Source organism: Sitodiplosis mosellana, unplaced genomic scaffold (genome assembly GCF_009176505.1).
Source record: "Sitodiplosis mosellana isolate CC-2019 unplaced genomic scaffold, AAFC_SMos_1.0 Smas_scaffold_4, whole genome shotgun sequence".
NCBI lineage: Eukaryota > Metazoa > Arthropoda > Insecta > Diptera > Cecidomyiidae > Sitodiplosis > Sitodiplosis mosellana.
This window is the reverse complement of record NW_022595247.1, coordinates 763,307-777,745: the sequence shown is the minus strand read 5'-3', so window position 1 is coordinate 777,745 and position 14,439 is coordinate 763,307. Positions and strand designations below refer to the sequence as shown.

Here is a 14,439-nt window from a genome sequence, read left to right as displayed (position 1 = left end):
GTGTGTGTGTGTGTGTGTGTGTGTGTGTGTGTGTGTGTGTGTGTGTGCTACTGAAGTTGTTGTTAGTTTGTTTCAAGTGCACTTTCATTTTATTACACACGCTTTAGCTCCACCAATTGCACAGCACAACCGGTGTACAATAGCCCGAAAAATTTACACGGAAACATTTCGATTTTCGTTCGTGTTTTTTTTCCTACTTGTCTTCATTTTCATTTGCAGCCCGAAGCATCAGCCAAATTATTCGTGTCTTATTTTCGAGAATTCATTTCATTTGGTATTCGGTTGTAATCTAGCATTCTTGAAAATGGCAAAGGGATGCAGAGGTGGAAAATGCGAATGAAATGAGAGCATTGGTTCGCAGGAAAAGGGGATAAGAAGTGCTTCTGATTTTTCTGACGCAACCAAAAATACTCATTGTATCGAAATTGCTTTCAGAAGTACCAAGCAAGCAATACTTGCTGATGTATTTTCGACTCGCAAAATGAGTATACACTCGAACGCTTTGTGTGCATGTGTACAATCAAATATTGGTGTTGAGCATCATCGTTGATTTGTTGCCAAATTCCATATTACTATTATTTCCACTGGCGTTAACACCAATTTGTGTACATTGTGAGCAGTCAGAATGATTATTCTAACTGGCAAGATTGATGTCGCAACATGGAATGCATGGAATACAACAACGATTGAATCTCATCTCCGGCAATGATTTACACAGTCGTCAGAGATAGAGAGAATTTAACGAACTCAGACACATCAAATGATTATACCAAATGAGACTTGAATTTATGAAAATATACTGACACTGCACAATTATCCATTGAATGGGCGAGACGAGAAAAAAAATGTTGTGCAACATTCCAAATATGCGCAGGGAAGAATGAGTTATTCATAAATATGCGGAGCAATGAATGAGGCACTCGAAAAAAACAAGTTGGCGCGTCTGAATCGTATAATTCTTTTTTGATACAGTGTGCGTCTGTCATCTGGCGTAATTTCGAGTTAATATGAAAATGTAATCGAATAGTCTCCTCTAACCAAACGAGGTAATGCTCGGAGTCTCCCAATTCTAATTTATACACATTCCCGGCCACCGGTTTCAATCGAATTATTTTCGAATTAAATATTAATTAAATCCCGTTAGAGACGCCGCCGTCGCCGCTGTGCGGCCGAAATGAGAAAGACAACAACTGACATATTTTTGCCCTTTTTTCAACCGATGGATGCCGACGCGCATCACGCAGCTAAATGACAAGCAAACAATTATTAAAAAAAACAACACAGAAATTGCCGCAACAACTCTGCAACAACAAAATCGGTCGCCAGAAAAGGATAACATGGAGATTATAAGCTCACCAATCCGGTGTATTAGGAAAATGTTTCATTTCCGCTTTCATTTGATGAGGAAATTGCTTTTAGTCAAGTGTTGTCGACCATTCACATGAATCACGATGTTCATTTTGTTTGTTTGTTTTATGGTGCTAGCAGTATGGAAGGATGATGTGAGCGCGCGCACACGCACGTACGGCCAAGAGCCTCACTTGAACGAGTGGACTAATTGAAATCATATTTGCCCAGAGTCACCAGCATCATACAATGATCACGCGCTCAGAAATGTAAATTTCCAATGAAAAAAAAAACCGAAAGCTGTGCAAAAAACAACAGCAGCAGCAGCATGAATTTGATGAAGCAGCTGCGATGAAAAACAGCCAAAGTAAATTAGCGAGACTAAATATGATGTAAAATTGTATGGAATGTCTCTTTTGAACTGCCACCAAAGATAAGCGCACATAAATTAATCTTTGAGTACTGCGATAGCACACGTACGCACGAGATCCCAGCACAGCAAAGGAAAAAAGTTGCAAAACAAAAACAAAAGGATGTTGCATGTTAAAAACGAAGAGATCATAACGAAGCCAATAAATAAACGAGAGAAGAAAAAAAACATAAACATAAACTGGCGATAGCCCGAGTGACGCGTGTAATGTTTACTCGATGTTGAAAAACAGCTGAACATAAGCACTATATCAGAAAGTCACTTGCCACAAGATCTCGTACCGTTTCACACACATTAACATCCGGCAAACATACCGGTAATGCAAAATCATTTCTCTTTCATGATAATGACATTGCGGCAGGTGTTTATATTACGTCGAAATATTCATTATGTTGATGACATTCTTCCACTCTCACAACAGCAACACACACCAACACACACACACACACACAAACCGTCATTCATTCGCTCTACCGCATAAAAAATCATCCACATTTTCCACGTTTCATTTCGATCGACTTTTCGATGGTTGTGTGTGTGTTTAACAAAGTTTTCAGTTTGTTTGAGCATATTTGATACATTGCCAAAATCAATTCATCTTCCGAACGCCACCAATGGATTTTTTCATTTTGTCGAGGGCGAACGCAGAGACAGCGAGAGTGTATTTGCAATGGCTGCACTCACTTTAGAAAGTTCATAACGGCGCATCGATGAAATCTAAATAATAACAAAATATCAGGGACTTTCATCATGTTCGGTGCTTTCGTTTATGTAATATATTCTTTAGAAATACTGAAAAAACAAGAAGGGAAAGAAATACTTTTCTACTTCAGCTGAGCCGTGAAAATTTCAAACGGAGGATCTAAGGCAAAAAGTGACTAAATATTTATATTTATTGTATGATTTTTGCTACACAGCGTTTCACATTAATGAAGGTCCTTTTTTGCTCCACAGCACTAAGCCATACATAAGCTGATGACTGTATTGAAAGCCCATTCAACAATCTTGTTGGATTCCAACAATTGCAGCCAATCGATACTTTTAATAATGATACTCAATGAATCCGCTTCGATTTAAATCAAACGAAAATACTTTGTTTTCCTTTCATTTCGACTTGAAACAATTGGATTGGTACAGCCCACAAATCTCACGATGAAATCGAAGCTTAAGATAAAAGTGCATGAACTACTTATAGTTTTGGTTTAAGAATGGTTCGCAAAGAAAAGAGTGATCAAACCGACCATATCTCTTCGGAGGGGGCCATTATTGAAAAAGCTTTCGAACATTCAACGACCATCGACGAATGTAAACGACCGAAACTCTCCATCAATCGCTTTTCTTTGGTGAAAACCTTTTTCATATTGACAACTATCGTGTGCATCGAAAAGCGTTCGATGACTTGGATACATTGTCACTTTTGACAGATTATCGGCTAAGCAACGCAGAACAATTCTCGTCGATAAGAGATGAGAGGAAAACCCGGCCAAACAACAAAACATGATGATAGCTGGTTGGAACAGTTTCAGAATTATATGTGAATGATGAAACACGTGCAGAGCATCTTTCACCAAAATGTCAGAAGTGGAATTTTTAGATGGTTGGAAATGTGCGAATTACTCATTTTCGTATTTTTACTTTTCTCATTTTTCGTCTTTTGTTTTTTTTTTCTTCGGATTTTCTTAATATTTCATTGAAAATGCCCTTTTTTGTTGTATTTACACTCCAAATGATATCCTTGGCAATATCTCTTGATCTTGTTCGCTCCCCTCGATGAAAAAAAAAGAAGCGAACACAAACTTTTTTTTATCTCGGGCAAATTATTGTCCACACGTGAAAAGCCCTCCTCGAATTGCATTCGGATTCTTTACTTGTGTTTGCAAAACTTTTACATTTCAGCGAAACAAAGGCGAACGAAAACACCAACAACACGAATAAAATATAATCAATTACAGTGCGTTTTCTGTTGATTTCGGCGAAATGTTGTGATATCGTGTGCTTTTGCTTGTCCGAAACTTTTGCGTTTGCTTTCCGAATTTATAGATGTAATCTTGGTGCGGCGTGTTCGTGCTCTTTTATCATTTCAAAATTTACTGTACACACAAACACACACATACATCCATTCGGTTTCGTTCAAATCTTTTGTACCGTGTGTATTCACGGTGTGTTTGAAGTTGTTTCGTGGCCGTTTTCATTGTATTCCGCTGAATTACTTTTCGTTGTGTTGCTGTTTTTTTCCCTGTCTCTCTCCCTCTCTCGTATTTAAAAGAAAACGGAACGAAAAATGCAGCAAAAAAATGTGGAAGAAGAAAAAAAAGCCGGTAAAAGATTTATTTGTTTGGCAAAATCATGAGAGAATCAACGTGAATGCGAGAGTAAGAGAGCAAAGGCGAGAGAGCAAGGGAAAAAAACGCACACCGGGTAATAGCAAACAGAACCGAAACAAAAAAAATTAATGTTACTTTTGTTCGAATCCCATTTATTTTATATTATTAGAGCGGGAAAAGCGTCGAAACAATGGAAACACTCCCGACGATTCAAATGGTGCTTTTTTCTCTTTCGTTTGTTGGATTTTTCGGTTTAGGTCAGATTAAGAGGCAGCGTTGCTGACGACCGGAGAGTCCTGGAGGGAGAAAACTTGCAATAAATGTTTTGTTTCGTGAGAAACGCAATACTTCTGCTTTGAATGGAAATCTTTTAAGTGAAGCATGCGAAAGTGGTTTCGGAATGGCAGGCAAAAGACGACGACGACGACGACGTCGTCAATGCCGAAAGAAGAGTGTGAGTGAGAGAAAAGAAAAAACTGCACACCTATAATAAAATCGCTGTGGCCAATTTCGAATCGAACACAGTCCACGCAATCAATTGCAAAATGTACTGTGGCGTGTGTGTGGTCTCTCAAATTGACGATCGAATTTCCGAACACAACCGCACCCCACTCTATAGCGTATGATTGAGAAACAATTCGTAATCTAAAATCGCTTTATATCATAAAAATGTGCCATAAATAAATTTATAGTTGTAGTCCCTGGAGTGCTGTTAGTGTGCGCACCATTGTATTGAACTGCCCATTTGCCATTGGCATTCGATCCTTATTCGGGCCTCCGGATTTATTGTGGCCGTGCGCGTTTGCCGAGTAAACAGAATATACATAGAGTATATCGAAATCAGCCACAACTAAATCAGGCTATTGACCGGCCAGAAATCATAGTCATTTCGATATCGATTACGCCTTCTGCGTACATTTACAAGCCACAATACAATCGCCCCGTTTAACGGGCACATTTCTTGTGGATAACGGCAAATCAAATTACTCATTGGGACCGAGTTCATCGAAATAAAATGGCCATTGCAATAGTTCATCTTCGAGTAAAAATAAAAATCTTCGATAAAATTGCGATCGAGAGAGAGAGAAGAGAGAGGAGGAAAAGGAAAGTGCAAACAGCACAACAGCCGTTGTCAATATTGACAATCCAGTGGTAAATGGCAAATTGCCATAATTGATGATAACCAATGAAATTACTATCAAATACCATCATTATTTTGACACTGGCTGAATCGCTTAATTACTGTTAACTATATATGGCCGATCAAATCAAATCCAAATTTCTGACTTAATCATTGAAATTACGCTGCTCCTTTAAGCAATTTTACGCTTAGTTCAGTGTAAAGCATCAATTGGCGCAGTTGAGTCCACAATTGGCGTTGATACGGGAATGCATCTATGTCTATTCTATGAAATGCACTGGAAATAACTCGAAATGCTCGACTGCATGCCAATTGCATTCTCGCATCGAATTCAGTTCAAACCAAGAAAATGCTAACGCACACAGAAAAAAAGAAGGACGAAATTCCAAAGCAGTTAAGCTATAACTCAGTTATCTATTGGAAACAACGTTTTCTATTGGATTCTCCAGCGAATTTCTGCTTAGTTTGCATAAGCGTACGCAATGAACATGTTCATTTAACGCTACGCTGAACGCATTCAATTACATTTTACTCAAGTAACCCAGCGAAGAAATTGGATTTCAAACGAAATACAATACTTTCGCTTAATTTTTTCCCCTTGAATTAAATACGGTTACTTCTGATGAAAAAAAGAGAGGAAATCACTTTTTTTCGTGTAAAACCCCAGTGTTTAAGAGGAAAACCGTTTTTCAACATATTGACTCCATTTCATCAAGTTCTACTCTAAAATTACCTCATTCGAATTCATTTTTTTTTCTCCTTTTTTCACATCTCTTCTGTATTCACATTTTTCTCCTCTTGAATTGCAGCGACTAAAATTGAAATTCAGTCATTTTCAAGCGCCCCAAGGAGTTGATGCTGAATTCCTTGTAGATGCTAGAAAACAGTCCATTGCGAAAATGTACGCGTTGTGTTTCTCCGCCATTATATTAGGAATATATGTAAATTATGTTCCATAAACAACGGGAAAAAAGGCGTTGCGCGGTTGTAATGTGAATAACTGTAACCATATCATGCACAACATGCGTCATATCCGCCACATAACACATATCGTTTGAATGATTTTTTGCGTTGCTCATTCCGCCGCCAATGTTTATAATCAGTGGATGTGAAATTTCAATTCATATTCGCGTGAGCAATCAGTAACAGTATTGTTCAGTCGGGGAGAAATAAAAAGAAACAAGATCATTCGCTGGAAACGCGTAAGTAATCTCAATAAATGCTACAAAGCGATTTGAGGTGTATGTGTTTTTTTCGGTATGGCATTAATGTTGTTGTCGTTGTGTTCATTTGAAACAAGTCATTTTCTAGCCGAAGAAATTCGCTAACCTGGTTTGTGTCATCATTCATTTGGCAGTGCTTTCCCTAGTTTTTAACATGTTTATCCAAAAAAATCAGGTAACATTTTGGGCGGCACAATGCTGACAAAAAATAATATTTGCATATAAATCAGAGCCATCGCGTGTACCTTAATTGCCATTTTCATGCATTGCGTGTGTGTGTTTGTTCTTCTCTAGGCATTATCTCTTATTTAACACAGATAAAACTGCTTAATTCAGAAGTCTATTCAAACAAAAGACGAAGAGATGTGGGAGCAAAACGAACGTACGAATGAATTGGTTCAAGTCAGTGTGTTAAAGTAAACAAATTTTCACGTCTGAACGTGCTCACTTGTCGAATTGAATTCGAAATCATCATCAGTGGATATCAAACGTGTGGGAGAGTGCGGGAAATTTTTTGTGAATGTGCAGAAAATGGAAATGACTAGAACCATTCACTTCTATCACTCATTCACTCGCTCGCATCTCTTCCTCACTTCGGTCTTACTTGATATTCTAGCAGGGTCGATAAAATTTAATGTCTTTTCATTGCCGTGCAGCACACAGACAGTGTGTCTGTGTCTGTGTATTATGGAACAACGCGGAAATATTTTACATACTCACTTTTTGGTTAGCTCTTCTTTTTACTAACATGTGCTGCTCATACATGTGTACATGCGCCCTTGTATTAAGACGTAGTCGCCTCAAGAACATCTCACTCGCAAGCAATTTGGTGAATGTCGTGATTGTAACGTCTGTTCCCAATGTTTGTGGTTTGCTTCATGTAGCTTTCGCACTGCAGAATCATTTTTACCTGATACTTCAGTCAGCCACTTACTCCCCGAACTTCTATGCAGTTAACACATTCCGACGAAGAATGTGCCGACGCCCGAACAAAAGCAAATGGAATTGTAATGCCACTGTTAGCGAAATTAATTAATCCATACATTTTTAATACGAAGACAACGACAATTTACGTCGGCTGTATCACACATACAATGGCCATGTATCGGTTCAATGGCACAGCACGAACACCATTAGGCAGCAATTTTTAAGCGTTGATTTTGTCACATTCTTACAGAAAAAAAAACTTTCTTACCACCACCAACCAGTCTTACTTAGTTATATATGCGATGGGCGTGTGTAGTTGCTTTTTAATATGCATCTATACAGCCTATGTCATTTGATGTGGTGCGTTGGATTTCCTAATTAGCTCGTTGGCTGACGCTGCAGTTTACAGCTTTTCGATTCGTTTAAGAAACACGCTTTTTTTTAACCAGTTAATTTAAACCCAGTACAAAGACGTGTTTTTTTTGTTCCGAAAAAAAGGCGAAAAAATGAAGGAAAGTAACTGCTTTACAAAATACATTAATAAATGTACAAGTTTATCGTTGCGTGGCGCCGAGCTTTTGAATTTGGTCGATATTTTTTGTTGTTGGCGAGAGCAAAAAAAGGCGACATCCATTCAAATATCGGCACACCGCTTTGCCTATTCAATGGAAAGTGAACCTTTTCAAACGACAGATTCTTTTTTTTATTTCTTATTGCGCGCGCCACCCCGCCAAACATAAACTGTTTGCGGACGACGTTGTACTTTTTATGGTTTCTCATAAACTCATCGTGAAAATTGAAATGATTTTTTTCTTCATTGTCTCCTCGTTAACTTCATAAAGGGCGTCATTCAATGGACAAGCAACACTTGTGCATGCATAATACAACACCGAAATTGGTCTGTACACGAAGCGATTTTTTTTCCATTCTTTCGACCAAGTACATGATTTCTTTCCCTTGCCAATTGGATGTTATAGCGATAAAAGTGCGCGTAACAGATTCAAATCGGGTGCTTATCATATCAAGATGACAATGAAAAAGTCATTTTAAAGGTCATGCTCTGCGAGACATCAAACTGCCAGTCGAATTATACGAAACAGTTTCCAAAGTGTTTACTTCTGAAATTATTAAATTTCCAGTCATTTGATCATTGAATTCGATGCAAGCTTTACGTAGCTCCAACCTTTGATTCAAGCTGTTATAAAATTCATATACAATATTTTCACTCTAGAAAAAAATTGTTTTAATCTTGAATTAAAATGCACTTCTAAGCACATGACTTTGTCTTATTATAGACAAAGTGTATTCTATGAAAAATTGTATTCGGTTTAGAAACATGGGCAATTTTGGAGCCTTTCTATCGATCGGCTGTGTCTGTTTTTGATCTAAATTTAATAAACAGACATGCCAGACTGGGTATTGCTATGATGATATAGAATAATGTGACGTGTCATTTTATGGTCGCTTCAAAGAAGATTAGTTATCTCAGATTAAAACATCTGATTTCGTCGATTAACAGCTAGATGTATTCAGATTTCAATGGATAGAAATGTTGTATGTGAGATAAAATTGATGATGTATTAGTTCAGATGTTCAAAATATTGCAAATACGTTTGAATAAATAAAAGATTAAAGTTTGTTTTTTTTTAATTCGGCAAAGATTATTTCCCACATTAGCTTATCGAGTGGCAAGAAATGACAGAAAAATGCCACATAGTAATCGTTTGTTCCATTAAAATTTGTGTGTTATCTCAATCAAATAATGAAAAGTAGGAAGAGGAATCTGTTTTGATGTGTTGCAAGTTAGTGCGTTTCTTAAGCTTAGTGAAATAGTCCACAAATTAGTGTTTTTAGTATTAAGTATATTACTTATCATTTAACATACACGATAAATAATTGGAAAAACACAACCTCAATATGGGTCATTCTGAAGCTGAAAATGGTATTGTTCTGAAAATAAATTCTAAAAATGCTTTTATTTTCAATTCTAAGCAAGTTTTTGATTTTCGAACAGGCCGCAGAAATTCGGATGTTCGGCCGCAAATATCACGTAATCAAACATCCCGTAGAAAAATACTATGTATGGAGGAAGCCATTTCCAAAACTAGTGAGTGAAAAAAATATCCTTCGACACAAACATTACTGAATTCCAGTAATACTGCTTTGTGCTTCTACTGTGGTGCTTTGAAAATCTTATTTTATTAAACATTGTTTTTTCTTCATTCAGATTTCGGGCTGTTCAACTATTACATTATTTTTGTCAGCGGAGTTATTCTGTTCGCATTGGCTATGGTGGGAATTGGAAAAATATCACAAAAATGAGAAAAAAAAATCGAATTAATTGTTGCTTCAAATTTTCGTAGGAAACGAGCTCAATTATTTATGTGATTCCTGTTGCATGTGACATGAATTTGACCACCGGCCAAAAAGGCGTTTTGGGATCAGTTGTATATTTTGGAATATTATGTTCATCTTATTTGTTTGGCTACCTCGCGGATACCAAAGGCCGTCACTGTATCATTCAGCCAACATTGTTTTTAGCATGTTTTATGTCTATTATTTGCTCATTTTTTCAAAATTTCTACGTTTTTATCGCATTACGATTTCTCAACGGATTTTTGTAAGTTGATTGTGATTTAATGGCACTTTTCGCCCTAATAATTATGATTTCCGTTTTTAGTATGTCTGGTTCCGCAGCGAACATTTTCGCATATTTAGGTGAATTTCACAACAACAGCAAAAGAGGTCACGCACTTATTGGTTGGTGTAAATCAGAATAACTTTTTGATGATATTCTAAAACGGATTGTCTTTTTACATTAGGTTCGACCGTAATTTATAGTGGTTTATGCATGATTATCCCATTAACCGCGTATAGTGTGATCAATCAGGATTGGCAATTTCAAATCCCATTCATCGATGTAAATTATAGACCGTGGCGTCTCTTTATGGTTGTATGCGGTACACCCGGACTTGTATCAGCTCTACTTCTATTCTTTCTGCCTGAGAGCCCGAAATTCGTTCTGGCCCAAGGAGATAGAGAAGGCGCTTATCAAATATTACGAAAAATGCACCGATGGAATAATGGGGAAAAGTCGGAATTTGAAGACTTTGAGATTCGCGAAGAAATCGAGTCAATTAACAGCAGCCAGGGTATTACAAAGAGCAATAAAAGTCTGTTGAAAACGATTTGGTATCAAACTGTGCCACTATTTAAGCCACCATATCTCAAATCAACTACTTTGTTATGTTTAATTCAATTTGGCATTTACGCCACAGGCAATGGATTTTTTATGTTTTTTGGCGAAATTATAAATGGCATGTCTATAAAATTGGATAGCTTTACTGAGGATAGAGCAATGATGTGCGACGTAATCAACATGAAAACAGTGAATATGAGTGCAATCAAAGACAATGAAATAGATTTAGAGGTGAGTTGTGAAGATAGATCATATCAAACGACAATCAATATTCATTTTCATGTTCAACGAATATAGGTTTGCATTGACAAATTGGAATTATCCACAATAGAGAACGGTTTTATCTTTGAGCTTTTGTACACCGTTTGCTTAGCTATTTCTGGTATGCTTCTTAACAGAGTGGGGAAGTTTCCAGTCACATGTAAGTGGCAAAGAAAACCGTTTACAACCAAACACGGGAATAGAATGGAATGTGATTGTTCTTTTAAAATTAGTTTTCATTCTTGTAACAACGGGCCTAAGCGGGATCGGTTGCATGTTGACAGATGTCCCATTGTTGCAGATCTCTTTTTACATTTGGCTCCTGTCGTGTCAAATGGCATCGAATGTCCTAAATGCAGTTACCGTTGATTTATATCCAACGACTATGAGGTATGGTTTCTTTTAGCAGATTGCCTATTTAGGCTGAATAACTAGGCTGGAATAAGCAGCTATTTGGTTGCATACACACAAAGAATACAACAGATCTTATACGTGTTCGAAGTCCGTTTCACCGTTCATACACAGTACTGTTCTGTTCTAGGGGAATTTATGTATTCGCGATTTGACAGGAATTCGCACAATTCGCACGCGTTTTGACTTCAATTTCATTCAAATATTTCACGAATTTTGTGAATTCTTTGCGAATTGGTCAAATCCAAACATTGTCAGCTGGCGCCATCTTAGTTGCCATTCGCAGTGACAAAGCAGAGAATGTGAACAATTCGTAAAGAATTCGCAGAGAATGTGCGAATTCGTAACAAAGTCGCAATGGAACGATCAAATTCGATAGATTCAACTGACATAAATACCTCTAGGTTCTGTTTGTGGTTCTATTTGTGTGTATACAATTAAATAGCCGCTGAGCTCAGCTTTCTATGCTTTTCATCCAAAATACACTCCGTTTTTTTAGAGAAAAACACTTGATGAAAAAAATCTTTTGTCCCTGGTTTTTCTCATTTTTTAAAGAGCAATGGCTATATCGATTTCATTAATGTTTGGACGACTGGGTAGCATTGCGGGCTCCAATACGGCTGCCATTTTATTGGATGATCATTGTGAAGCTGCATTCTACTTATCGGGTTTACTTACCATAGGTTAATCTTTCATATACTGGAAATTCGCACAATAACTATTTGCTTAGAAATATTTCACTTATTTTCAGCAATGGGCGTACTAGCATTCTTCATTCCAAACATACACAAACGAGTAAAAAACTCTGACGAGCCTGACACTCGTTTAAGTATAGTATCATTCACAGGATCTGTGAAAAGTTTTCACTGAAACCCCTTTGAAGGAAAGAAGTCAAAGAATAATATTCAATAAATACATATCATAGGGATTTACTATTTCTAATAAATTCATCGCCAAAATTTAAATCATTTTTTTCTCCATTGGCTCCTCGTTAACTTCATAAAAATCGGCATTATGAAGATTTCCATTCGCTCAATGGACAATTGGACAAGCAACAATGGATTTGAAATTACCATTGAAACCTTACAATGCTTTACGATTTAATGCTAATTCTGGTTTGAAAATTCGTATTAGAATAAATGTATCTGTCAAATACTGCGTGTATCGTGAAAAAGCCATTTTCAATGAATTTGTTTTTTTTTTTACAAATCAGAAGTATTAATTATTGACCTTTGGAGAAGTCCATGAAAATCGTTACTTTGTTAAACAAAAAAGATAGCATTTCTCATCATATGAAAATTGTTTTTTTTTTCAAGACGGAGGTGAGATTTGGATTGAGCCAAACTAAATGATTTGATTTGTGCTATCACTCCCAAAGCTAATGTTCCACACTATTTTCTTTTTGCCAAGAGAAAAGTATCATGTATCAAATCACATCGACAAAGTTCGTTCACTAAGAAGTGATTAAATGCAGTATGAAAAGGAGCAGAGCAAAAATGGAAAAAAAACACCATTCAACTGAACTGTTACATATGTTCATTTGCGTCTTCGGTTTGTTGTTTTCGGTTAAGCATGCCGAAGTGTGAGTGTATGTTTCGGTATCGTGATAATATTGTGTTCATTCAACCACATTAAATAACGTGAACAATAATGCTGTTTGCTCTGCGTTCAATTCAACTGAGACCGATTATACCAACTGAAGGTATTCCTTTTCCGAACTCACAATGTGCTGTGTATTAATCATATACTGTCATATTTTTTCACGCTGGTGGCGCACCTAGCCCATGGATGGATGTACTATGGGTTAGCTGAACTATGTAACTGAATGTCAAGTTGGTTGTGCATGAATTTTGACAAAACTTCTGCGGCCATCACCTAGTTGCGCCACATATCACATCGTTCCATAGACATTGTGAGTTCGCCTTTTCTTTTCGTCTTTTTCCCCTTGTTATTGTTATCGTTCGAATCGAATGTCTTGGTTTGTTGGCGAAAATAGCAGTAGATTAATCAAGCAAGCGAGCGAGCGAGTGAATTCAACTGTGAGGCAGACAAGCTTATTAAATGACAAGTGTGTTTATCAGCTCACATAATACACCTTTAGTCGCAATGTCTCCAGGCGTATTTATTCTAATGAGATTATACTACAATTACGGAACGGAAAAACGAGGAGCTGAAAAGAAAGATACAGAAAGAGGGGAGCCGAGAGAGAGAGAGAGAGAGAGAGAGCGAGAAAAAAAAACCTGGCGTGTATACATTAGTTTCTTATTGGCAGGGACGTCTTCATCTGTGCACACATAAGGTTGTCGATTTACCTAATAAATCGAGTTGATATCGTGCGAAGAAATAGGCAACCAAACGGGAAATGACTTTCTAGGTGCAACAAAATTCGAAAGGAAAATGATAAAAATTCGAAAATTGTCAGACGAAACATGAACGTTTCAACTTGGAATATCTAGTTTCAATAATATTTAAAATTAATGATGCAAAATATTAGCAGCGATATAGAATTTGAGAAAAAATCTTGTTCAAATTTTCGTTCAGATTTTTCTTTACTTTTCTCTCATTCAATTCCAAATTGGATTGGAATTTCCAATCTTTTGCTGACCGAAAACACATCGACATCTTTAAATAAAATTTCGATTCATTCAAACGCCACAATGCGATAGTGAGTTTATAATCAACTACTTAGTATCACGTTATGTGTGTGTTGTTGTTCCCTTTTCTTCTTTTTTTTTTCCTTCCGCGTCAAAAATGACAATCGATTCTCTGTACCCATAGGAAAATAGTGTCGCTGTTTATAGTGAAGTTCTTCTTTTCTGGCCTTCCAAGTGAATTTATTGAGTCGAGGTGTTTATCGTTGTTATTTTGTATTTCCAACTGAATGGATATGCTAATTTGAAGCCTCGTTTTTGTTACGCAGGTCCAAAGAATAATTTCCATATACACACATACAAATTTTTTTTCCGATTCAATTCACCGTTGCCTGTGCCATTCAAATGTACAATGACACTGAGTTCATCGCCTGTGACAGTGCAGTGAATGTAAAAATAACCATGTAGTCTCTTTCATTCTCAGTCATGCATGATTTACTTATTGAGTGTGTGTGTGTCTTTTTTCGATCATACAAACGATGTCTATTCTCTGCATCGATATAATATTACACGAAGGTGTCTTTT

The 14,439-nt window shown here is 36.9% G+C and overlaps 1 protein-coding gene across 2 annotated transcripts; it reads left to right on the top strand.

Moving 5' to 3' along the window:
* Positions 1–9,093: 9,093 nt before the first annotated feature.
* On the top strand, positions 9,094–12,441 carry LOC129566640 (synaptic vesicle glycoprotein 2B-like). Of its 2 annotated transcripts, none has more exons than XM_055442732.1 (10): positions 9,094–9,334; positions 9,407–9,499; positions 9,620–9,684; positions 9,756–10,012; positions 10,073–10,152; positions 10,215–10,822; positions 10,889–11,012; positions 11,086–11,242; positions 11,819–11,946; positions 12,015–12,441. In XM_055442732.1, exons 1-10 carry the CDS (start codon positions 9,310–9,312, stop codon positions 12,131–12,133), a joined length of 1,656 nt encoding a protein of 551 aa, XP_055298707.1. In that variant the 5' UTR covers positions 9,094–9,309; the 3' UTR covers positions 12,134–12,441. The 2 variants fall into 2 exon arrangements, 1 of the variants encoding a protein (XP_055298707.1); XR_008687754.1 differs by having other exon boundaries at positions 9,100–9,334; positions 11,763–11,946; positions 12,015–12,142.
* The last annotated feature ends 1,998 nt before the right edge of the window (positions 12,442–14,439 follow it).

What these genes read in the sequence shown, in the direction of transcription:
- LOC129566640 (XM_055442732.1), top strand. Translation starts at nt 9,310, where the DNA reads ATGGGTCATTCTGAAGCTGAAAATG. An exon ending in ACAATGAAATAGATTTAGAG is followed by an intron (nt 10,823 to 10,888) that starts GTGAGTTGTGAA and finishes CAACGAATATAG; the next exon opens with GTTTGCATTGACAAATTGGA. An exon ending in ATCGGGTTTACTTACCATAG is followed by an intron (nt 11,947 to 12,014) that starts GTTAATCTTTCA and finishes ACTTATTTTCAG; the next exon opens with CAATGGGCGTACTAGCATTC.